A 21,319-nucleotide genomic window follows, 5' to 3' on the forward strand; every position below is an offset into this window, starting at 1 on the left:
CTGACCCAGAGAGTTACCAAAGGTAAGGTCAAAGCGACGTAACATAACAGCATTTAAGTATGTCAGAACCGAACCATTAGGGGAAAAAGGGTTCAGCCTGATTTGCAAAAAAAAAAAACAGTTCTCGCTTAAGAGCGCTTCAGTCGCTGAAATAAAGAAGCTTGATGGGTTACGGCTTGAACGTTTGAACCCTAATGCCTATCCGATTGGTGGAGATGGTTCATTGGTGAGGCAAAGCGCAGATGTTCAATTTACTTACAGTCCGGGCGTCCATTGCTGAGGTTCTGCCAGTTGAAAGTTCGCCTCGCCACGACCACCAAACACCAAACATACATCGCACACCTCGCACAAGTGCCAAGGCTGGAGGGTATGTTGTCAAGGGCATGAACTGCTCGGTAATTGGCGCCCGCTGGCAATAGAGTTCCGTGTTCATTAATAATTGCTTTTAGACCGGGACCGGGACCTTCGCATTCAGTTCGAATCTTTGGGATGTCCACAAGCTTAAGGCCACCCGCGCCGGGCGCACGAATCTGCTTGACGGCAAGGAGAGGCTGAGAAGAAGACCATTTTGATATCGAGCTTGGCCCTTGGGGTGTGCGTTGCGGCTGCACAGTCTGAGAGGCTCAGGGAAGTCGTCGAATTAAAAATTATGCTGCACCCTAGGTGCAATTAAAATATACATCAGCAAAACACTTTTTTCCCACCACCAAAAAATGGCTGGCCACAGCTTAGTCCCTTCTGTACAGAGCTGTACAGAGCCCACAGAGGCAAAGTGATTTTCTGATGTACCCCCACTCAGTATGCAATGGTACTTCTCCTTTGGTTCTTGCACCGTTCGTCGCATGCTGATAGTGTGAGTAGTGGCAGGATCGTTGAAAGAAGGAATATTTGTCTTTCTTATTGAAACGAGAGACTACAATCTTTACTAGTAGTCCTGGCAGTACGACGTATCAGTAGGTAGTGGTATGAGTCGAACATACCGCACTAGTACGTCTCTCTTTGTCCCCTCCGCCGAGTTTATTCCACTCACACACTTGGGCCTTGTAGAGTCTTTTACTGGCGGTAAGTCTTCCGAGCCCGCCTAGGGACGCAAAACAGTGTGCGCAGGCTGTACTGATGCCTCTCAATAATCCAGAATGTTGTGGAGAGTTCTAATGGCAATTAGTAATGTATTATTTTCGGATATGTTCGCTTCAATAGTTTGGATCGTTTCGCTGCTCAAGTCGGGCATCCTCCCTCCGAATCTTACCATTCCCATCTGAACCTTATTCATTCAAAGGACTCGGGTGCACCAGCAACTACATCGAGAACCCCTTTCTCGGAATGTCTTGTTAATACGGAACATCAGTCATCCCAGCGTGATCCACCCTGCTCTCGGTAATGCCATATCTGATCCCTGTCATTAATTTAACCCATCTGCATTGTTTCATAGCGCTGGCGCCATGCGCCACGTCATTGATCCTCACCTTGAAAAGGTTTTTGGTCATGATGGCACTGTCACAGGGTGCCCATATTTTGGAGCCGAGCAGTCTTTTAAATCTGCATCATTTCATAGTGCTGGCGCCTCGTAATCCGTCATCATATAAATTGAATGTGGTCGAGTCCCATAATCCTCAGAGACAATCGACTCGTTGCAGTGAGTAATCCTGAGACCTAAAGACTTGCGCAACTTGACCATTACATCCATTTTAAATTTAGCTCTTCCTGGACGTGCCATAACACCATCGCGTACACCACACAATCACAAAATTTGATCGTGGGTAGTAGTTTCCTGGCATCGAGGGTCATCACTGACGCATATACTAGGTACCATGAAGATTCAGTTCACCTACCTCGCTATCCTTGCCGCTGCCTCCGCCGGGGTGAAGGCTATTAGTGAATCCTGTGTGGATTTTTGCTACTCCGATGACCTTCAATGCGATCCAACCTACTATCCCCTCTATCAAGATATCTCAGGCTGCTGGATCTGCTGCAATGACACCTGAGGGGTAGTCATCGAGTTTGTGCAGATGATGTATTTTGTCTGATTACCTAATATCATAGGTTCTGAAGTCGCTGCGGATGCCACTGAGTAAATCGCGATTCCAATGAAAATCATTGAAAAATATGTTGATGCTGAGAGGCACAGTGACCGAACTGCGCCCAAGTTGTTCACTAGTCAGACTCAGAGTATCAAGTAAGTATTAGAATAGACACGCCACGCCACCGTCGGTACTAATAAACGTTTAAACGGTCAACATGTCATGCTAAAGAGCCGGCCTAGAAACGGAAGACTTCCTCGGCGTCCTGTTGATCAAATTATTCAAGCAAAAATCACCAGACAACAAAGCAAACTCACGCCCGCCAAAGGATCTCCTCCCCACTCCCAGACGCACCGTCATTACAACTCTTGAGAAAATCAGCGGCGGTTAATGGTTGATCGAGTAGTCCACGACGTGGTATCGTCTGAGAGCGTGCAGAGTGCCAGGCCAGAAATCCTGCGGACACTATCGCTTGCACTTTCTGTCGCTAGCACAGGTAGGCAGCCTCCGAGATTTCGAACAAAAAAATAGTAGATCATATATTTAAATGCAGAGGTCATGGTGGTAAAAGCAGAGGCATACAGTTAGGAGATAAACGTGCGATCGCATGTGGAGCTCGGTGGCGTGCAATTGTAAAAGGAGGAGTAGCCCGGATCAGTGAATTAATGAGCCGCACATAAAGTTTTATAACGTGGAGCTCAGGTGGAGCACAGACAGGATAGTCACGCGAATTGGTTCCGCGGGATCAAACGGTTTGTCCTTACATATGTTAGATATCAATTTCTGGAACAGTCATGCATAATTCAGTGGGACTCAGGCATGATTTGTATCTTACACAACACCGATAAACACAGTAATCTTCTCTTTAGCTTCCCTCAAGTCACAGTGACGACTCGGAAATGAGCGATAATCCTTGCGCAGAATGCCCTTTGCACCTTCTCCAGCCCTTTCAATGGATGAGTTGTCCATTTAGGCTGTGAAACGCTTGAACCACGCGACCATGCCGCGCTGACACTCTTCCTTCGCCCATCCTGAAGGATCGAGTTAACAATCAGATCATGGATAAGGGTGGAGGAGAACACCGCCAAAGGGCCGAAACCAAAGCAAAAACCAACGGATAGCAACAGGACGGTGTTGGAACAAGAGAGAGAACGAAAAGGCAGCGCAAAAAGGGCAAACGCCGGTAAAACACAAACACAACTCACGCTCGTTCTCCACGTTCGGATCACACCTAACAGCAAATCCGTGATTTACACCGCTGAAGATCTGGAAGTAGTATGTCTTCTTTTGCTCGACGAGCCTGTCTTCGACTTTACGACGTGTCTCTCTAGGGAACGTGCGGTCGGTTTCGGCGCAGGAAAAGAGAATCGGAACTAGTCGATTGGATGCGTCAGATGTGGATTTTGGAAGAGAGAGAAGACTGACCTGTGCATTCGTCGATCTCTGTTAGCTCCTCGGAGGGAGCGGCAGGGTGAGCGATTGCACCTATGTGATATTATGGACACGATATGACATGAAGCGAGAAGATGCGTACCGCATACAATTAACCCATCCTCCTTGGCGAGGTTGAATACGGGCGGACCGCCAAAGCAAAAGCCTAGAAAGAAGAAGCATGGGATAACGCCAAGAAAAGTATGAACACACGTACCAACAGCACAGTATTTCTTGTCTGAGCCTTCGGGAGTCAATGGGTAATTGGTGAGATTGTAAAGAGGTTACGTTACCATATTTCTTCACGACGGCGTCGACCCATGGGCGGGTATGCGTCTTGGCGTTACTATATGCTTTTTCCATCCATGCCGCCCTGTCGAAGTCTGGTTTATTCATGCAGTCCTGCATAGGTTCGCCAAAGAAGTAGTCGAGGCCGAGTACCGTGAACCCTGTAGATAGATCAAAACAAGAAGACATACGACGTTTCCACAACGGCATACCATGAGATGCGTAATAGTCCATAGTGAGCTGATTGTGGATGATGAAAGGACCGAAGACATCAGAAAAGTAAAGGATGACGGCCTTGGACTCTGAGGGATTTTTAGGCTCAGATACATAAGTCTGTACGCTGGCGATCTCTTCTTGACGGCCAACTGGGGTGCCGGATTGTGCAGCAGCGGTGAAACAGTGCTCACTGTGCTGAGAAGCCATGTTAGTGTCGGGGATAGGAAGATGAAGAATGATATCACAACTTGAGTGGAGACATGCATGTAAACCATTTATACATCTGTGCCAGGAAGTTATTGACTTGTGCGCCGTACATTGCGACGCCCATCGGCATCATGATCCTGCATCAAGGTGTCATCGTCCGAAAGCACGGACGACCTAGTAGTCAGGACTCAGACGTCCTCGTCATGAAGCTTATGATACAAACTCTAACCGCGGATTTATTTTATATACGAGAAAGATGGAATGATTTCTTGAAGAAGATCAGGATGTTTTCAATGAGAAAGAGTCGCCGACAAGGGCTCGAGTGTTCTGGAGTCTTCCCGGGCCAATAGCCAATAGACAGATAAGGACATCCGAGTAATGATGTTGGTGCCACACCACGCTTATCCTCCTCCATCATGGACTCGACACCACAAGAAATTCAGATAAATGTCAAGGGTACGACAATTACACAACCTAATTGCCTATCATATTGAACAGAACCAGGGCCGAGCGAGCTCAAGTTACAGATCACAATCAATAATGACAAGACCGTACTCGAGCTCAAACGTGCCATCGCAGAAAAGTCTAATGTAGAGGCTGATCGGCAGAGGCTCATATACTCTGGTACGTACCATCCAATTCAATGGGTTATATTTTATTTAAATGTATTAAATCTACAAGGGCGAGTATTGAAGGTAAATATCACACCATATACTTACACCCGAGTCAAATGAACACTGATCCTCTCGTACACAGGATGACGATGTTCTCTCAACATACAAAATCCAAACATCTCACACCATTCACATGGTCAAAGGCGTCGCTCGCTCAAACGTATCTGCCTCCCAATCATCCTCTGTCCCAGTCTCCGCTCTCCCCACAATGCAAGCCGGCCAGAACCCACATGACCCATTGACACAACTCAACTCTCACCTCGGCTATGGTGCCCTCGCTGGTTTCAACCCCTTCGCAGAACTGGGTCTGAACCCGAACGATCCTAACATGATGCAAACAATGATGCAGAGCCCTCAATTCCTCCAGCAGATGAGTAGCGTCATGAGCAACCCCCAAGTCCTCGACCAAATCATCGCCAGCAATCCTCAGCTCGCTGCTATTGCACCTCAGGTCCGCGAAGTATTCCAGAGTGAGAGATTCAGGGAGATGATGTATGTCGTCTTGTCTACAACTCCTCCTAGAGGTACGTACTGATCCGCCCCAGATCAAATCCCGAATCCCTCCGCTCGATGTTACAGATGGCCTCAGCGTTCCAGGGTGCAGGCGGAGGTGCAGGCGCAGGCGCTAGTCCATTCGGTGGAGGATTCGGCTTCCCCGGCGCGGGAGGCAGCTCCGCATTCCCAGCACCAGGCGCACCATCTACAGCACCCGCATCATCTGTCAGCCCCTCCCCTATCTCCCCTGCAGGCGGTCAACCAGCCTCAAATCCTTTCGCAGCCCTTTTCCCTCCCGTCCCACCAGCAGGCGCGGGGACAGGTGTAGGTGGAGTTGCTAACCCATTCGGCATGTTCGACCCTGCAGCCCTCGCACAGATGCAAACCGCTTTTGGTGGCGGTGGCGGTGGTGGGATGGGCGGATTTGGAGGCTTCGGCGCGCCTCCTGCTGCACCCGTTCAGCAGTCACCTGAAGAACGTTTCCAGGTGCAGTTGCAGGTACGTCTTGTATGCTGCCTATGGCGGGTGATCTAATAGGCTTTTGTTGCTCGTGCTGTCGTTGGATCTTTGGGAGAACAGCAACTACAAGATATGGGTTTCACAAATGCGGCACAGAATATTCGGGCGCTGCTCGCAACCGGTGGTAATGTGCATTCGGCGATCGAATACATATTAACTGGAGGAGGACTGTAAGAGAACGAGCCTTGGATGTGGTGGATGGACAAGCGACATTGATCTTTCTCCTTTCCATGTAATGTTCTAGACATTGACAACTGTATTGTGTACGCCGTAATAAATTCAGCGATCTATCTATACTATGTGGTGTATTGTATGGGTCAAAATAGATTCTATGAAGGAACGGTAAACGGGAATCACAGAGGGACACCTATCTCGCCACCAGCAGATTCCACAGAGAGCTTCGGCCGCTTCACGTCTTCGTGAGATATCGGTATCGGCGACGATCCTCGTTTCAAATCATCTGTCGGCGACTTGAGCGGTCTGAAATACGGCTGGGAGAGCCAATGCGGCAGCACCCTGATCCCCGTCGTAGGCTCTATCGTGATCAAATCATCAATCGTCTTCCCCCCCTCCATCGCCTCCGCAACATCCCTCTCCATCCTCTCCTTCATCTCCTTCGCAACCTCAATATACTCCTCAACGACATTCGACCCTCTGATCCGACCCAATCGCTCCCTCAGATCGATCTCCCTGCTCAAAGCGGGTCGCATGATCTTGAAAAGGTGACCTTTCACCGCACTCGTCGCTGTTGGCGTCTTGAGGCTCTTGACGATATCCAGATACTCAAGCGCAAGCTCCGCGTGGGGTGGGTGTGCGCCTTTCAACGTCGATCCAGGATCCTGACACGGAGCAGGAGCAAACAAGGCAGGATTATACAACTGCCCCTCAGCGCTCATCACCCCATCCACACCAGTCTCCTCCATGCACCTCAACACGTCCTCATAAAACAAAATATTACCATTGGCGAATACAGGCACCCCAACAGCCTCTTTTACGGCTTTGATGTGGGCCCAGTCTGCAAGCCCTGTGTTTTGCCCGCGTTGTGTGCGTAGGCGGCCGTGACAAGTGAGAATTTGGGCTCCTGCGCTTTCGAGCATCTTTGCGTATGCGACTGTTTTTTCTATAGAGGGGAATATTCGGAATTTGGCTGTGACGGGGATGGAGAGGTTTAAGTGAAGGATATTGACTGTTCAAACGAATACCTTAAAAATTAGCACTCTCACGAAAACAACACCAACAAAAAGAAAAACGCACTCAATTCATAAACAAGCTCCCACTCATCCATCAAAAAGCTCCCATAGTGTCCCTTCCTTGCGATATCCTGGGGACACCCAAGATTTATATCAATGGCATCGCAGTGGTCTTGGACGGCAAGTGCGCTCGTTAAGAGTTGCGAGGGGTTGTTAGCGCAGAATTGGACGATGAGAGGGCGGTCGTGCGTGGTTGAGCCTTCTTCCTGGAGGGAGGTGTTGAATGCTTGGGCGCGGTATGAGTTTGCGGATGGGGGGGAGAACATCTTGGCGTTTATCATGGGTGTGTAACAAAGCTGAGGAGGTTGAGTTAGAATTAGTGTGGCATGGGACAAAAAGTGTAAAGGGTTGGAGGCATACCTGGGCACCGTATCGGCGAGATAGGATTCTCCATGCCTGAATCAAATGAACATCCAAGTCAAAAACGATGAACAAGTGAAGCGATCTGTACTCACCAATTCGCTTTGATCGACCATCGGCGCGACGATGAGCTTTGGGCTGCCGAGGATCTGGCGGTAGAAGTCGTACCCAGCGAGTTTGCTGGGTCGATCGGAGGTGGTTTGAACCGTCATTATGGCGTTTGCCTTTGGGAAACTGCGCTCGCGCAGAGCGCGCGAGAGGAGGCGGACGCAAGAAGTTATTGGGGAATCGGCGCAGTGGGCAAGGATGCAACTGGACTTTGACAACATTTTTGGATCATGACATCACGTGACTCTAAAATCAGGAGCAGGACGATCTCGAATTTACAACGACTGGGCTATTCCCTCTGCGCACGATCTCGACAATGCTCTCCACACTCGCCTCTGCCACTGGTAGCTGCTTCTGGTCCTGTATGAGACACACCGGAATGCCCGTTGATCACATCGAGGCTCTGGGCGGCATTCAAACATATATCTCCGATCCTCCTGCTGCGACAAATAAAATGATACTCTTCCTGGCGGACTTTTATGGGCCGCTTTTTGTGAAAAATCAGTTGCTTCCTATTTCGCGTCTTGCGGTACATCGCCGTTTGTTTGCGTGAGAGACGAAAGTGACGTAGATGAAATCAGGCTATCTCGTCCTTGGACCCTATTACTTCTTTGGTGACTCTGTGCCAAACCACTCACCTGACCCTGATCGCCAGGTTTAGGTTCAGGAAGCGCGTAAACCAGCCATTGACGCGTTCCCCGCCTGGCTAGACGCTGTGAAAGCAAAATACGGTAAGTGACTTGTTCCGGCGCTCGTCGAGATATACTCATGATATGGGGACTGAAAAAACCAAGTACTGCGCTGTGGGTAGATCACAATACAAGTAACGCAAAAAGACACTAAACCGCTGCGGTAAGGGTACTGCTTCGGAGCCCCAGTCATCATGGACCTGTGTTCTGCGAGGTCTGTAGTTGCTGGTAAATTACTCAACCGCCTCTCAAAGAAGAATGCCCACCCACGAGAACCGTAGGAGCACTCGCCACCCTGCATGCCTCAACAAAAGATTCTTCGAGAAACTTGAGCGTACGTTCTCATCCTTAACATGTCATTCTGCTGCCAAACATTATGACAGGGACCTCTCCTGCTCTCCTGCCCAGGTAAAATTCCTTCATAAAAATGCGGGTTATTAAGACGGAATCTCGCAGAGAATGACTTCGCATTCCCACATGCCTCGTATCGACGGGCAGAGGATATCATGGTCAGCCGCAAGTGCACGTACTACTTCCAGGCGTTCTCAGGTGTTAAGCACAGATTTGCCGTACGAGGCGGAACGAATATTGAGACAGAGCGTAAGTGGTATAATCTACTGTCGTAAATGTCGACAAATCATCGAATATTTCATGCAGGCTGGGCAAAGGAAGAGAGCGCCAGGGGAATCAAGGAGTGGTTCGATCGGTTCACTGCCTAGTTTTGCCACGGTAGGAGTGTTTATTTCCCGGCCCTGTAAGTTAATAGATCAGCTCGGAGAAAATAAGTTACTTGGCATCAGATCTGAATATTGAGCACATTGCCTGGTAAATGCCAAGTGTTGGAGAACTGAATCGAGCGCTAGGCGTCCTCCCGTTCCGCACCCAGTCATTGTACATAGTGGAAGAACCTAATGCAGCTCAACTTCTGATACACGTTGTGGCGATGAACAGAGGGCCCAGGTCGGCTCAATCGACGATACACTGTCTTCTTTCGCAATAATTGTACGTCAGAGATAAGTAGCACAAAGGAAATCGAACAAAAAAAGTTATCAAGTTGTATACGTACACCTTGTGCTTATCATCAAGACAAACCAGCACGTCATCGCATCCGCAAACATCCTTCCACACAATATCGAAGCTGCACATACTAGCCAAGCTCAACCCCGCCAACTTTAACAGCGATCCTGATTGGAAACGGAGATATCCCTGTTGCATTCGTGATGAGAGGAACTGCCGTGCGCCCGTGCTCCGACGAGGTATGTGTTAGCATCACGTTCAAAGCCTTTAAAAGCGTCGACGCAAGATTTGCATTGAATTCCTGCCGGTCTGTAATCGCGAAATGTTATGACAAAATGGCATCAGATGGAAAAATCCTCACCTCGATCTGACTTGGGTTGTCGCATCTCGGCATTTACAATCCTGTCGTACCATCTCAGCCTCGCCGTGGCCAAAATGATCAAAGGACGCACCATTGTTCCCATGGCACTTCTTCCTCCCCGACATATACCTGAAACCAGGACTTCTTTGCCTTTTTCTCCGAAAATGTCACGATTATCTGAAGGAAGGAAGAGATGAGTAGGGAACGAACGGTATAGATGTACAGCAACATACCTGACCACGCTTATTCGCTCCACTTTCGATGCCCTTCCAAAAGATATCCACTTTCTCAGTCACAAGTTGCTCCATCTCAGGATCTGTAACACCTGGCTGCAATGACAGCTTAGGTACTTCCTAGTCAAACAGAATTACGCCGATAAAGCTCACCATTGTGACGTCGAGCACCTCGAATGTCTGCGGCTTCACAGTCCCGAACAGTCCTATGAAATAATATTGAGTGAAGAATTGCGTTGAGAACTTCTTTGGCGCTGTGTCTGTCGAGAATCTGGGCTAGCTTCGCATCAGAGGTTTGAGTCAACAGAGGACGAGCGGGTACGCACGACATCGATAGTCACAGTGGGGAAGTTGGTGTTCATCCCTGCAGGCGGGCTGCAGAGTCTAAACTAAGTCAGTGTAGAAACAAACCCATGAAACGAACGATTCGCAGTTGCCTAGGTCGTGGAAGCTGTCTAAAAGGGTTGTGGATCTCGGTTATTGCTGATAGTAATCTTATCTTGGTCCTATTTCCAAATCGTATTTGATTACCCCAAGTATGCTCCACGCATCTAAAAAAAGTCGAACCGGTGAAAACAAGTTTTGAACTTGTTCTCAACAGAAGCCTGTATGTAGCCGAGCGCCTAGTGTCGCCCAAGTACCTCTCCACCAATGAGAGCGCACGCTTATGGCTGAAGAAAGTTTCAAATGTGAACGTAAACTAGGCCGTCCCTCAGATGGCCTGACCCTCTTTGGTGGAAATTGTCTGACTATATTCTCTCCATGTCACGTATTAAAAATTAGACATCAAGGATATTTTCCCGGTCACTACTTGTCACGTCAGATGTATAGAACGCCCTGGCAAGAGCAGACACATCAAGTAGATGAGCATAAGAGTTCATACGCCGTGTAGGTGGAACCAAAGAGAAGTCCTAACGGCGTCACTACATCAACACTCAGTGACACTGAAGATGATGGGATGCACATACCAAAAACAGAAAGTTCACCCAGTATGCCACCGCGTGTGTTACGCTATACGAACGTCATGAGCAGGTCTAAATGAAGGCAGTACTACATACCTTGACTGGATCTCCAGTGGTGTACCCCAAGGTGTACAGAACACGGGACAGTGCCCAAAAACCACATGCATACCCAGCAAGGACGGGATGCTTCAATGCAGTCACCAAAGTGCTAACCCAGAGTCAAATGAGAGGAGCCACACAGGAGTTCAGCATAAATGCTCACGTCACAATGATAAGAGGCATGTGCTCGATTGTGTTTTGGTGGGCACCTAAGAATCATCGTGAGTATGAACGGGACTATATATTATGCGACGATTTACGCTGGGCGCAGTTGAAGAGCAATGCTGCTTTAGAAGCATCGGCCTCTGCTTTCTCGGCATATACTACGCAAAACACCCTTATTGAGCATTCCGACGTCATTTAGTAGCAGCAACAGCACGCACGCTGAGGGTACTTGATTCCGGACTTTGTCCTGTGACGGCCCACGACCAGAGCCTGCCAGCCAAGAACCCAAGCGGTGGATACGAGTCCAGCTGCTACATACGCGAAACTGGACATATTTAGCGTAAGAGACCACTTTAGCTGAACGTTGAGCGACGTACCCGGGGGGCAAAATAATGGGTGAAGACATGTTGGCGGTTCACAAAAAAGTTGTGGGACAGGCCTTATACAGCCTCGACAGGGGACACGCAAGCAACCGGCTTGCCGGAAAACACGGCACATACTAAATTTAGTGAGCCTGAGTAATTTTTTATTGATGGTCGTCGCCGAACAACCCTTAGACATTGCACAACGCGGAAATAATTAGATGTGAGATCACTACACAGCGATGAAGATAGTACAGCTTTTCGGTAACGAGAGGTATGGAAAGGATTGACAGCCAGAGATGGGCAAACATCGACGAAGATTAACGACACTGTAAATAAGATAAAGAAGGTTTCATAGGTTACAAACTAGACCATCTGTGAGACCGCTTGAGATGGATGGCAGGATAGGTTCGGAGAGGACAATGCTGGAGAGTGACGATTCAAGGTGTCTGCATCCACCTCATACTCCACGGTTTTTTCGACGTTGATTTCCAGCTGAAGTAGAAAGTCAGATAAATTTTATGGCCAAGGCGCAAAGTCAGACCTTGGTCCCAATGGGTTCCATCCGCGACTGCAGTAATGAAAAATGAGCCGTCAGATTAATCATTTATTTGCTGGCTACGCACAGAGTCACGCCGGTTTGACCGGAAGCGGTCTGTCAATCCCGGGAATGCCAAAGGAAGTTCTCCTGACAAGCCTCTCTGTGCTCGCTCTTGCCGGAGTTGCTTCCGAGCGTTCAATCTGATCAGAGGATGTCAGATATGGATACATTGAAGGATTATAGTATACGTACGTGGCTAAGAGGGAGTTCGCATACACTATAGGTCAAGACGTGAATCAATAATCATGATCTTCATTAAGATAGCTGGAGAACAACGTACGTTTACTAATAACAAAATGCAGCCCCATGAAAATGAGGTTACTGGGCATTACAAGCCACTGTGAAGTGAGTATGGGTGAGGGATACAACTCGACATGAACTATTCAGCTCACGCAAATCATGGAAACGACAGTTGCGGCGCTGGTAGATAGTGAGGAACTGACACTTCGATTTGACCAAGCTCCGACATTACCTGGTGAGAGAATTATTCTCGAACGTATACAAGATGACGGAATTTATAACATAGTCCATGCTGTTCGTTTAAGCCCTCATGTATGTGCATAGAGCGCCAAACTCACCTCGACGAAGCTTTGCGGGTAGTTCGCAGCGAGTAACAAAGGAATATCGCGATGAGAATGTCGACAAGAGATGACAGTGCAAGGCCCAGTGTGAAAACCCACTACATGCCCAAAAACGTCACATCGCGCAGTGACACAAAGTGCGGCACTTACTCGGAACTCCCGCTTGAACTCCGAGAACGTGTTGAGATGAATCCTATGCACAATTATGATGGTTGTATAACACTACACGATACGCACTTACATTTCGGCCGTTGTTACTATGGTAGCATCGAGGGATCAGCACATTGTATCATGACCAGGAACACTGACATACCACAGGCAGAACCTAAGAAACATCTCTTAATCCATAGAGGTGTGGGGAAGAGCGGGACAACTCACATAATCGCAAAAATGCCAAGACCAACTAGGGTGAATGACGTTCAGCCTGTCATCCAATCCTACCGGGCGGGACTTACAAGAGGGGCAGTGATACGCCAATCGCCACGGCTCACTGCAACGGAACGTGATATGTGCTTGATATGATGATTAATCGGAAACCTTACATTTATGTATGCGATGGGCGAAAAAGCTGCATGGGTTGGCCTCAGATTTCAAGTCACGTATCGCCAGAAAGACTTACCAGTGAACGATGAACGTCAAGATTCGCCTACGAAATCAGTGAGAAAGATCAGATTTGAGAATGGCTTCACTCACAGTTAGTGCTATCGTCATCTAACATAATATTAAAATAAGAGCCTGTGTAGCCTTCGATGAAGTTTACGCACCGCCACGGTCCTAGTACACGACGGTGGTCAAACAGAGAACAGACCATTATCGCAAAGGAGAACGTACTCTGGTATATCATTTATCTTCGAGGTATCGCCGAAGTTCTTTATTAGATAAATCCATATCGAAGCACAAACCAGTGCGGTATGAATACCGTCCAAGATCCTGAACACGGGGTCAATACTTGTGAGCCACGTTAAGTGTCAGTACGGACCATATTACGGCAACCTTCGCGAAGAACACCAGGTAAGGTGTTCAGCGAACTTCGAAGCACCAAATGATTACACTGTCACTTACCATGGCCTTCCTCCAGGCTAGATCTGTGGGGTATAGCTTGATGTAAATGAATGATTGAACTGTAACGATCCCTGAAAGTCTGGAGTGCGGCGAGATGGATCAGGACTAGTGGTAAAAAGGATGTGGTACCGACTTACGCAGCGGCCAAAAAACCACCCAGAAGGATGGCGCCGTACGTTGCAGGCACGCTAACCATGTTGGACAGGAAATCTGTGTGTAGCAGAAAGAAGAAGTGAAATACCGAAACGATGAAAGGCCACACAGAATTTAAGAGGGAGAAAAACAACAACAGACGAGTTGACCACAGGCGAACAATGCCGGTTTAAGAAGGTCTAAGTTGACATGAGGTCCAGTATTCCAAGGGGAACTTCAACGGCATAGCAGGCAACCTGGATTCTGACTTATATCCTTTTGTAGACAAATCAACCGTAAATGCCGTGTTTCAGCGAAGCAGGAAGTACCAGTCTTCAGTAATCCAGGGGATGAATGATGATCGGATAAGAGAAGTCTCGAAAGTAATAGGCGCCCATTACATAATGCACAATTAAGATGTCGGCATCAAAAATGATGTGCTATGGCCTTCCACACTTCAAGCTCAGCTTCAAGTCTTAGATTCTAGATATGTTCAAGCTCCCCTTGAGTACAGGCTCGCACCCCTCAGCGCCGAAGCCAGCACTCTGGAAATTACACCAGTTTTTTGGTGCCCATCGACTCCGTTCCTTAGACTATTCCAAATAGAGTACTCTTCTTTGATGAGTTAACGTAGATTATTATGGTGGGGAACAGGTTTTTTTCCCGGTAAACTCGGCCCCGGAGTTCGACGAATTTTCCATTATGCAATTACTTGGCAACCTAACGACGGCTTGTGGGGGTGCAAACCTGTGCAGACTGCAATTTCTCCAAACGCAATGTGATCACTACTCTCCTGCTCGTCAGCACCTTTTCTGCACATATCGAATTTGAGAACGCCACTCCAGGTCGAGGACTTTTAAGCGTTTGCTGGGACACGAGGCACTTGCCCTGCATGTATATGTCATTTCAGTTGCTACGTAGGATGTCAATTATTGCGAATGTCCGCTCCAGTATGTAAGGTCTGGGGTCAATTGACAAGCATTCTTGTTGATCAGCAAGTTGTGTGCTATTACCATAATCTACGCGTGATGGGAGGGCTTGGACTAGAAACCGGAAACTCCAGAGGAAGTCTTTCAATACGGACGATTGCAAGCGTTGTACTACACACCTAAGAAAGAACTCCGCAATTGGTATATGTGATATAGATGTATGGTAAGTGTTCGGGAACCCTCAGTCTTTAGTCGAAAGACCTGATAGGAGACAATAGCCTATTACGAAGATAAAGTCAAAAGAACTATTGAGACACGCAAAAACACAGAAGACGTGTACATGGGGGACTTGTTTGTCATGTGGACGGACACATCGCGATTCGCGATGAAAGATTGAACCCCAGAAGTAAAGAAAAATTCGACATACAAAGATCGGTGCAGCACTCACGAAAAGGAAGCGATAGTGAGGTGCCTACTAAACTGCGGTGCATGTAATATTGTCCGGATCAACTGTCGCGGGTGGACTCGAAGGGATGTGTGGACTTCGTTTAGCAAAGCCGTCGACTGCTTCGTACTCGATGGTCCGTTCCACATTAACTTCCAACTGGATATAAGGTCAGTTCCACCTAAAGTTCACGACAACCCTGAAACATCACCTTATTTCCGGGGTCTAAGCGTTTCTGTCACAGTGGTGTTAGCGTACAGTCATCCTACAGTAAGAAAGAAACACACAGAGTACTTGGGCTGGTACCGACCGGGAAAGCGACAGGAAGCTCGTTCGAAAGGACTCCACGTGAGCGTTCTTCTTGAAGTTGTTTACGGGAATTCAAGCTAGAACATAGTCAAATTCCATTTAATAGTCACTGGGCCGTGCTGCTCACGTTGCTAGCAAAGAGTTGGCGTAAACTAATTTTTGATAAAGTTCGTCAGCAAAAGAAAATAGATGGACCTTAATACACCCACGCTTGCTGAGCACAAAATGGACGCCCAGGAAAACGAGGTTGGGCATAGTCACCCACTGCCATCGTTCATTGTCAAACCGGAGAAGGGGCACATCTCAATTGATGACTCCACTTACACATATCATCGAGATAATAGTGGCGGCACTACGAATATTAATACATGAGAACGGACAACCATGCACAGATTGAGAGTCACACACCTTGTTAGCGAATTGTTCTCTAATGTATACAAGATGATGGAGTTAATGATACGATCCATACTGCCGATTCACATGAGCTTTGCGTCCAGGCGGCCTGATAACATGCGGCTCACTTCGAATACGCGCTACGACTAGTGCGCAGCGTAACACATAAAACCACAGCGACGAGGACGTCCACCACACATGATAATGAGAGACCCGCGGTAAACACCCACTAGTAGGGAGAATACAAATATTATTGAAAGGTTTAGGATACGAAAGAGGAGAACTTACACCGACATCGCGTCTGAATGCCGACAGGGTTTTCAGTTCGATCCTGAATATTTCTTGGTCTCGTCTCTAGGGTTACGCAGGACGGCGAAAAAACTCACATCTCAACGGTGGAAACTAGGACGCAGAGATGTTAAACATTCAACTCGGGTTCTCAATTGGCACTCACTAATAGCAGCAACTTGATAATGTATTTCGGTGAGCAAGAGAACACAAAAGCCTCAGTTTAACTTACTCAATCGCAAGAAAGCAAATACAACCTGCGATATAATCAGCCATGTCATTCTGAGCATCGAAGAGTGAAGTTTACAATAGGAACACTGATTCGCCAATCGTTGTGGGTTACTGAAGCTCATTAAGTAAGTGATAAGGTCCCGTGGTTTTGAGGTGCGGCTTACGCTTGTGAATTCGATGTGCAAAGAAACTGAAACGATGTTAGCACACGAAATATGTACAGGACAACAGTAGCGCACCAGTGCACAATCAAAGTAAGGAAGGCCTAATTCCGTCAGATTATAATAACGCTCGACGAAATATTTAACTCACCGTCAGCGCAACAGATACCGCCAATGGACTACATGACCAGCAGAAAATCAGGCGTGAAACGAGTCAGTAAGCTAACGAACACGTACCCAGGTATGTTATCTATCTTGTCTTCGTCACCGAACCACTGTACCATATAAATCCATGATGCCGTGCACACGAGTCCCGTATGTATGGTGTCCAATGCCCTGGATAAGATGTTATAAAGAACATTTTTTGGGGGGCAAACATGCGATGAAACGAACCACGTCAGAAAAACCTATTCCGTACGGGAATATAAACGGCCAGCACTCATACTATAGAGCAGATTCGGGGGTTATTCTCACAATTGCTTTTGTGGCGCGTGTATCAGAAGGGTATCGCTTGACGTAAGTAAATGTTTGTGCCGTTATGATTCCAGATAATCTGTTAGCGTGGCCGAACATTTGCACATACCCCGGTTAGAATCCGTAGGTCGAGATGTGCTGAGCGTTACGTACATAGAAGCGATAAATCCTCCAAGAAGAACAGCACCATATGTTTCCGGCAGGCTAACCATACTGTGAAGGGAATGAAGGAAGGGGCGGGAAGGAATACCGCAGCAAAGATAAGGAACCGTTCATATAAGAAATGTGTTGGTGCCATTCCGACGTATGTTCAAGAAAAAAGTCAGACAGCGGTACTAGTAGTACTTACTAGTAGTTGGAGTAGTATCGATCATATATTAGCGCTCATTCATTGCTCATTCACTGGCACTTTTATGCGCATCTACATTTGGAAATTTCATCCTTAATCTGTGCGTGCTAATTTTTTACCATCAAAACTCATAAAGACATGGCACTTCAAAACCATGGTTATGATCGGTAGCATGTGAGCTCCAGGAGATCGTTTGAGTACAAGAGATAACACTGAGCCTGGATTAGCAAGTGAGTGCTGGCGAAACGAACTCAGAAGATTCATACCTGGTACCCTGAAGATAGAATGTTAAGGTTTTGAAGCGGAAGTACTAGAAGTCTGATCCGGGCGGAACAAGTTATGAGCGTAGGCTTTTGCGATGTCAAGTCTCGTCAATAATGGCAGATATTTTTAACCTTGAAAGGACTCCACGGATCCGTGCAGTCACTAAACGTCACCGATCAAAAGGCACGCAAATTTAAAGCAGAGATAAGCCCATATTGTTTAGACATCAAGCGTCTTGGAGAAAACAAATAGCCCCACCGGCTCACCTTCCCTCTTGCTGTCTGGCCTTAACCCCAGGAGGTAAAGGAGCGCGTGAGTGAAGATTGTAATCTACTTAACTTACATAATTTGGAGAAGCAGCTAGGCGGTGACGAGTACCTACCCCACGATACCCCACGATGGGCTTAGTGTGTCTCGAGGAATGCCCAGAAGCAAGGAAGCGAACGCCAATATGGGAATAGCTCAGCGGAGCTTCTCCAATCAGAGAAGGAGGAAATGAAATCACAAAGCTCGAGAGAAAAGCTCTCAAAGGTGCAGCGAAGAGCTCCACCGACTCCGGACAAGCAAATAGTAGATAACCGCAGGAAGTAAACAACAAATCACCGGACTTGCCTCACCTTGCTATCTTTGATTCTGTCCAGACTCCACAAGAAAGTAGGAAAAATCGGCAGTCCTGTGACTCCTGTCCACGGGAAATGTGTTTTCTAAGAACGAATTAGTAGTAAGTATTATAAGTCAATAATAATAGTATTATAACAATGAAGCAATACTTATTATGGCGCAAAAAAAAAATGTTCCGCGGCAATCATTCATCGCCGCAGGTTCTCTATTTCCTTTATTCTGCAGCGGACATCTTCTAGAAGCTCATCGAAGCCTTCCTTCTCGATAATGTCCAAAGCGGCGCGGAGGACTAACATTGAGTCCGGCTGGACGTTTGAATTCATCTGAGAGGGAACACGTCAGAAAAGTCCGTCACAAGAGATATCTACGGCACTCACATCAATGTAGACCACGTCCAATCTGTCAAGCTCTAATTCACGAGGCTCAGGACTGAGTAAGTTAGTTGAAAGGGAGATGATCTCACCATCCAAATAATCGTGTCGTGTCATGATCTGCTGACATCGCCACTGCAAACATGTAGAATCGCATCAAGTTTGGAAATAAGATAAACAGAACACCGTACCGATGGGATAACAGGGAGCTTTGAAGGGTCCCAACGGTCCCCCGATTCCTCCTGGTTGGCTCTGTATAGCCGCACAAACTCTCGAAGTAAAGTCCAGCATTGTAAGCTCCATTTTTGCTGTAAAACCTTATTTTAACAGTTCTGCAACCATCACGATCACCAAACATACCTGATTGACAACACCCTGATCAATGTCACAATCTGGTATGAGCCCGAGGCAGCTCTCAAGCCACGCCTTCTCCAAGCGCAGGAGCTCATCTGCAGCTTGCAGCATCTCTTCGGCCCTGGACACCTTGTTGAGGTACGATAGACGTCCCCCTACAACTTGCACAACGCTATCTACATTTCCGGCGTCCTGGCTGCCTGCGCAATAGAGTGCGCTTTGACATTTCCCAGTCCAGATCTTGGACGGAGCGCACCTAAGTATTTACGAGTTAGCATGAGCATGTTACTACGCATCCGCAGGACTCGCTTCCATCAAAGTTGCTCCTTTGCCTGGCAAAAGGTCAGTGATGGGATTGTGACTTATTTCTCTTGTAACTTACGCAACAACGTATACGGCCATATATCATCCCTAAAATGCTCATAAGATGCTGTTGCACAAGGGAAGGCAGCGTAACTCACGTGGTGAATACCACGGTGACGATGCCTGGGTAGAAAAGAATTAGACTGGTGAGGTATGTGGCACGAACACGCTACCTTTTAGGGCCCAGCGTTCAGCGTGCTGTTGGATCTGTAAAAGAACATTTCGGCCCTGGCTCGTTGTTATAGAAGTTCTGAATCTTGGTGATGACGAGAACGAGCGGACGACAGCGTCCCGTCCGCATTGCAACATCATGTAACTTATCTAGCGCTGCAATGCCTGGTTGAATCCAAATTTAGACTCGTAGCTTTCTTTGAAACGCACCACGTTCAATATCCATTGCAGGACCACCTGCAAATAAGCATTAGTTTCAACGCCGATGATTTCAATACATGATTTCATACCAGATCGAGGGTCCGGCCGCTGGAACAGTCCCGCTTGCAGATCCTCGCTGAATTCATAGTTTAAAGCACTTCCTAGCCGCAAACGAAACACCTCAAGGTCGGGATGGGCCTCAAGAAACACCAACCCTTCTTTGCGAACGTTCAGCATTGCCTCGAATACCATTCCAGATTTCCCGGCCCCCTGCAACACAAAAACTACCATCAGGCCTGCGCTAGCGCACAAGACAATCCACGCAGTATCTGACCTTCGGTCCGACGAGAAGGTAGTATGAACCTGCCCTCTCTCCCTTCACAATGGAATCGATGAAGTCCTGGTCCTGCCGCCGTGGCCATACTTCAAATAGCTTCCCCGCCAAGCCTTGCAAACCAGCATGCTCTAGGTCGGGCGTTAGGAGGTCAAAGCGCGATAGCTCCTGCTTGATTAATCCCACTAGGTATGTGTCATCCCACGTTTCGTTGAATGCTGCTTCAATCTTGTGAAAATACCCCATTTAGATACGTTGACCCGTGCAGTTGATCATGTATGCTCACCTTTGAAAGGACATTATTTTTGTACCAGGACACATATAAATTACCCCCAATTAGAACTGGAAGAAGTTGAGTTGGTGTACGAATCGGCTGAGAGTGTACTTACTGATGCCCAGCCCTACCAGGGTCTTCAGCGCAATGTCAATGACTGGAGAAGGATCTACTTTGCTCCAAGTATCATTTCCGCCTGGTGGGAAGGAAGAACTGTCGTCTGCCGGTGGCGCCTGCCGCGAATGTGTTGAGTGCAATTGAACGTCAAACTTGCGCAGAGGAATCCTGATGAGGTTCAGAGGCAATTTTCGGGTATGAGTGATTGGGTATCGTCGCACACGAGTCAACAAATACAGTTGTTGCATGATCATGGTTCGCATAGCAAGGGAAGTGTCGAACTAGAAGCTTGATGTGTACTTTTATCTGACCTCGATTCTGGCATACTTATACTATCCTCGGGCGCGATGCTGTAGATGCCGCGTATACTAATAGCTACTGCCCTGTCACATTGATACGGCACTCTGTACCTTTAGTTGATTGTGACACGTTGGCTTGTAACACGTGCTTACAGTCTAATAAACCCAAATCACCCTGGGCGCTTCAAGGTGGCTCGGCGCCCGTGAATTCTGAGTTGTGTACCTATACAGGGCCAGCATTCAGCATCGCTTTCGGAGCGGTCACCTTGGGGTTGTAACATTCGTGGCTGTGTCCACAGCAGTTTAAAGAGAGTGACCACATGAATCTTAGAATGGATACGCAATAACAGTGTTAATAAAGTACCTTTGCTTGACCCTTAAAGCGATGAATAACAGAATACCTGAGGCCCAGAGCTGCAAACTTTCCATTGGCAAGAGCAATTTGAAACATAAGAAAGACTCAGAGACGAACCATTGCCATCTACAAATCAGCCACTCATTGAACAATCTTTCAGCATTCGTCGTGGAATAGCTCAAG

General features: G+C 47.6%; 10 protein-coding genes across 10 annotated transcripts; 3 read left to right on the forward strand and 7 right to left on the reverse strand.

Moving 5' to 3' along the window:
- Window positions 1–715: 715 nt before the first annotated feature.
- Window positions 716–2,137, forward strand: EDB91DRAFT_1127424 (uncharacterized protein). Its single transcript, XM_041318488.1, has 8 exons — window positions 716–808; window positions 862–987; window positions 1,048–1,062; window positions 1,136–1,222; window positions 1,280–1,377; window positions 1,433–1,636; window positions 1,699–1,756; window positions 1,807–2,137. Exons 4-7 carry the CDS (start codon window positions 1,137–1,139, stop codon window positions 1,752–1,754), a joined length of 444 nt encoding a protein of 147 aa, XP_041178112.1. The 5' UTR covers window positions 716–808; window positions 862–987; window positions 1,048–1,062; window position 1,136; the 3' UTR covers window positions 1,755–1,756; window positions 1,807–2,137.
- Window positions 2,138–2,990: 853 nt separating this feature from the next.
- EDB91DRAFT_1247487 (dienelactone hydrolase) lies at window positions 2,991–4,163 on the reverse strand (the record flags this gene model as incomplete). Its single annotated transcript, XM_041322817.1, has 7 exons — window positions 2,991–3,052; window positions 3,227–3,394; window positions 3,447–3,506; window positions 3,556–3,618; window positions 3,670–3,696; window positions 3,746–3,901; window positions 3,953–4,163. The coding sequence occupies 7 exons, from the start codon at window positions 4,161–4,163 to the stop codon at window positions 2,991–2,993; spliced, it is 747 nt and encodes a 248-aa protein (XP_041178113.1).
- A 366-nt stretch (window positions 4,164–4,529) lies between these two features.
- EDB91DRAFT_1127442 (uncharacterized protein) lies at window positions 4,530–6,140 on the forward strand. The gene is made up of 6 exons (XM_041318489.1): window positions 4,530–4,619; window positions 4,668–4,787; window positions 4,845–4,858; window positions 4,920–5,329; window positions 5,383–5,830; window positions 5,912–6,140. The coding sequence occupies exons 1-6, from the start codon at window positions 4,580–4,582 to the stop codon at window positions 6,023–6,025; spliced, it is 1,146 nt and encodes a 381-aa protein (XP_041178114.1). The 5' UTR covers window positions 4,530–4,579; the 3' UTR covers window positions 6,026–6,140.
- Window positions 6,141–6,197: 57 nt separating this feature from the next.
- Window positions 6,198–7,760, reverse strand: EDB91DRAFT_1127447 (dihydrouridine synthase-domain-containing protein). The gene is made up of 4 exons (XM_041318490.1): window positions 7,557–7,760; window positions 7,462–7,497; window positions 7,106–7,397; window positions 6,198–7,037 (listed from the first exon to the last, which is right to left on the reverse strand). The coding sequence occupies exons 1-4, from the start codon at window positions 7,671–7,673 to the stop codon at window positions 6,205–6,207; spliced, it is 1,278 nt and encodes a 425-aa protein (XP_041178115.1). The 5' UTR covers window positions 7,674–7,760; the 3' UTR covers window positions 6,198–6,204.
- A 188-nt stretch (window positions 7,761–7,948) lies between these two features.
- Window positions 7,949–8,977, forward strand: EDB91DRAFT_1247490 (uncharacterized protein; the record flags this gene model as incomplete). The annotated part of the gene is made up of 5 exons (XM_041322818.1): window positions 7,949–8,098; window positions 8,151–8,183; window positions 8,231–8,300; window positions 8,715–8,858; window positions 8,916–8,977. The coding sequence occupies 5 exons, from the start codon at window positions 7,949–7,951 to the stop codon at window positions 8,975–8,977; spliced, it is 459 nt and encodes a 152-aa protein (XP_041178116.1).
- A 428-nt stretch (window positions 8,978–9,405) lies between these two features.
- On the reverse strand, window positions 9,406–10,231 carry EDB91DRAFT_1236850 (autophagy-related protein; the record flags this gene model as incomplete). The annotated part of the gene is made up of 6 exons (XM_041321510.1): window positions 9,406–9,584; window positions 9,637–9,677; window positions 9,728–9,813; window positions 9,870–9,965; window positions 10,023–10,075; window positions 10,192–10,231. The coding sequence occupies 6 exons, from the start codon at window positions 10,229–10,231 to the stop codon at window positions 9,406–9,408; spliced, it is 495 nt and encodes a 164-aa protein (XP_041178117.1).
- Window positions 10,232–10,423: 192 nt separating this feature from the next.
- On the reverse strand, window positions 10,424–11,545 carry EDB91DRAFT_1127474 (uncharacterized protein). The gene is made up of 7 exons (XM_041318491.1): window positions 11,473–11,545; window positions 11,314–11,420; window positions 11,191–11,253; window positions 11,094–11,139; window positions 10,928–11,039; window positions 10,838–10,880; window positions 10,424–10,780 (listed from the first exon to the last, which is right to left on the reverse strand). The coding sequence occupies exons 1-7, from the start codon at window positions 11,499–11,501 to the stop codon at window positions 10,725–10,727; spliced, it is 456 nt and encodes a 151-aa protein (XP_041178118.1). The 5' UTR covers window positions 11,502–11,545; the 3' UTR covers window positions 10,424–10,724.
- Window positions 11,546–11,823: 278 nt separating this feature from the next.
- On the reverse strand, window positions 11,824–13,897 carry EDB91DRAFT_1247492 (uncharacterized protein; the record flags this gene model as incomplete). Its single annotated transcript, XM_041322819.1, has 20 exons — window positions 11,824–11,952; window positions 12,002–12,028; window positions 12,084–12,198; window positions 12,251–12,275; window positions 12,339–12,396; window positions 12,451–12,478; window positions 12,531–12,590; window positions 12,637–12,737; window positions 12,790–12,832; window positions 12,881–12,896; window positions 12,953–12,964; window positions 13,018–13,042; window positions 13,095–13,151; window positions 13,259–13,285; window positions 13,333–13,350; window positions 13,404–13,413; window positions 13,471–13,569; window positions 13,619–13,632; window positions 13,702–13,780; window positions 13,839–13,897. The coding sequence occupies 20 exons, from the start codon at window positions 13,895–13,897 to the stop codon at window positions 11,824–11,826; spliced, it is 1,002 nt and encodes a 333-aa protein (XP_041178119.1).
- Window positions 13,898–15,192: 1,295 nt separating this feature from the next.
- On the reverse strand, window positions 15,193–17,071 carry EDB91DRAFT_290976 (uncharacterized protein). The gene is made up of 18 exons (XM_041326736.1): window positions 16,983–17,071; window positions 16,827–16,925; window positions 16,741–16,768; window positions 16,668–16,693; window positions 16,593–16,618; window positions 16,505–16,539; window positions 16,430–16,454; window positions 16,364–16,375; window positions 16,296–16,311; window positions 16,198–16,240; window positions 16,038–16,138; window positions 15,925–15,984; window positions 15,841–15,868; window positions 15,726–15,780; window positions 15,644–15,668; window positions 15,495–15,593; window positions 15,419–15,442; window positions 15,193–15,366 (listed from the first exon to the last, which is right to left on the reverse strand). The coding sequence occupies exons 2-17, from the start codon at window positions 16,871–16,873 to the stop codon at window positions 15,433–15,435; spliced, it is 636 nt and encodes a 211-aa protein (XP_041178120.1). The 5' UTR covers window positions 16,874–16,925; window positions 16,983–17,071; the 3' UTR covers window positions 15,193–15,366; window positions 15,419–15,432.
- A 1,222-nt stretch (window positions 17,072–18,293) lies between these two features.
- EDB91DRAFT_1127505 (uncharacterized protein) lies at window positions 18,294–20,884 on the reverse strand. Its single transcript, XM_041318492.1, has 15 exons — window positions 20,481–20,884; window positions 20,378–20,433; window positions 20,092–20,319; window positions 19,847–20,027; window positions 19,767–19,793; window positions 19,654–19,712; window positions 19,530–19,613; window positions 19,405–19,441; window positions 19,332–19,354; window positions 19,247–19,278; window positions 19,029–19,218; window positions 18,860–18,976; window positions 18,761–18,803; window positions 18,675–18,706; window positions 18,294–18,620 (listed from the first exon to the last, which is right to left on the reverse strand). The coding sequence occupies exons 1-15, from the start codon at window positions 20,743–20,745 to the stop codon at window positions 18,486–18,488; spliced, it is 1,509 nt and encodes a 502-aa protein (XP_041178121.1). The 5' UTR covers window positions 20,746–20,884; the 3' UTR covers window positions 18,294–18,485.
- Window positions 20,885–21,319: the final 435 nt, after the last annotated feature.

The sequence above is a fragment of the Suillus paluster genome (assembly GCF_016628075.1).
Source record: "Suillus paluster strain FC165 chromosome Unknown EDB91scaffold_20, whole genome shotgun sequence".
In the NCBI taxonomy this organism is placed as follows: Eukaryota; Fungi; Basidiomycota; class Agaricomycetes; order Boletales; family Suillaceae; genus Suillus; species Suillus paluster.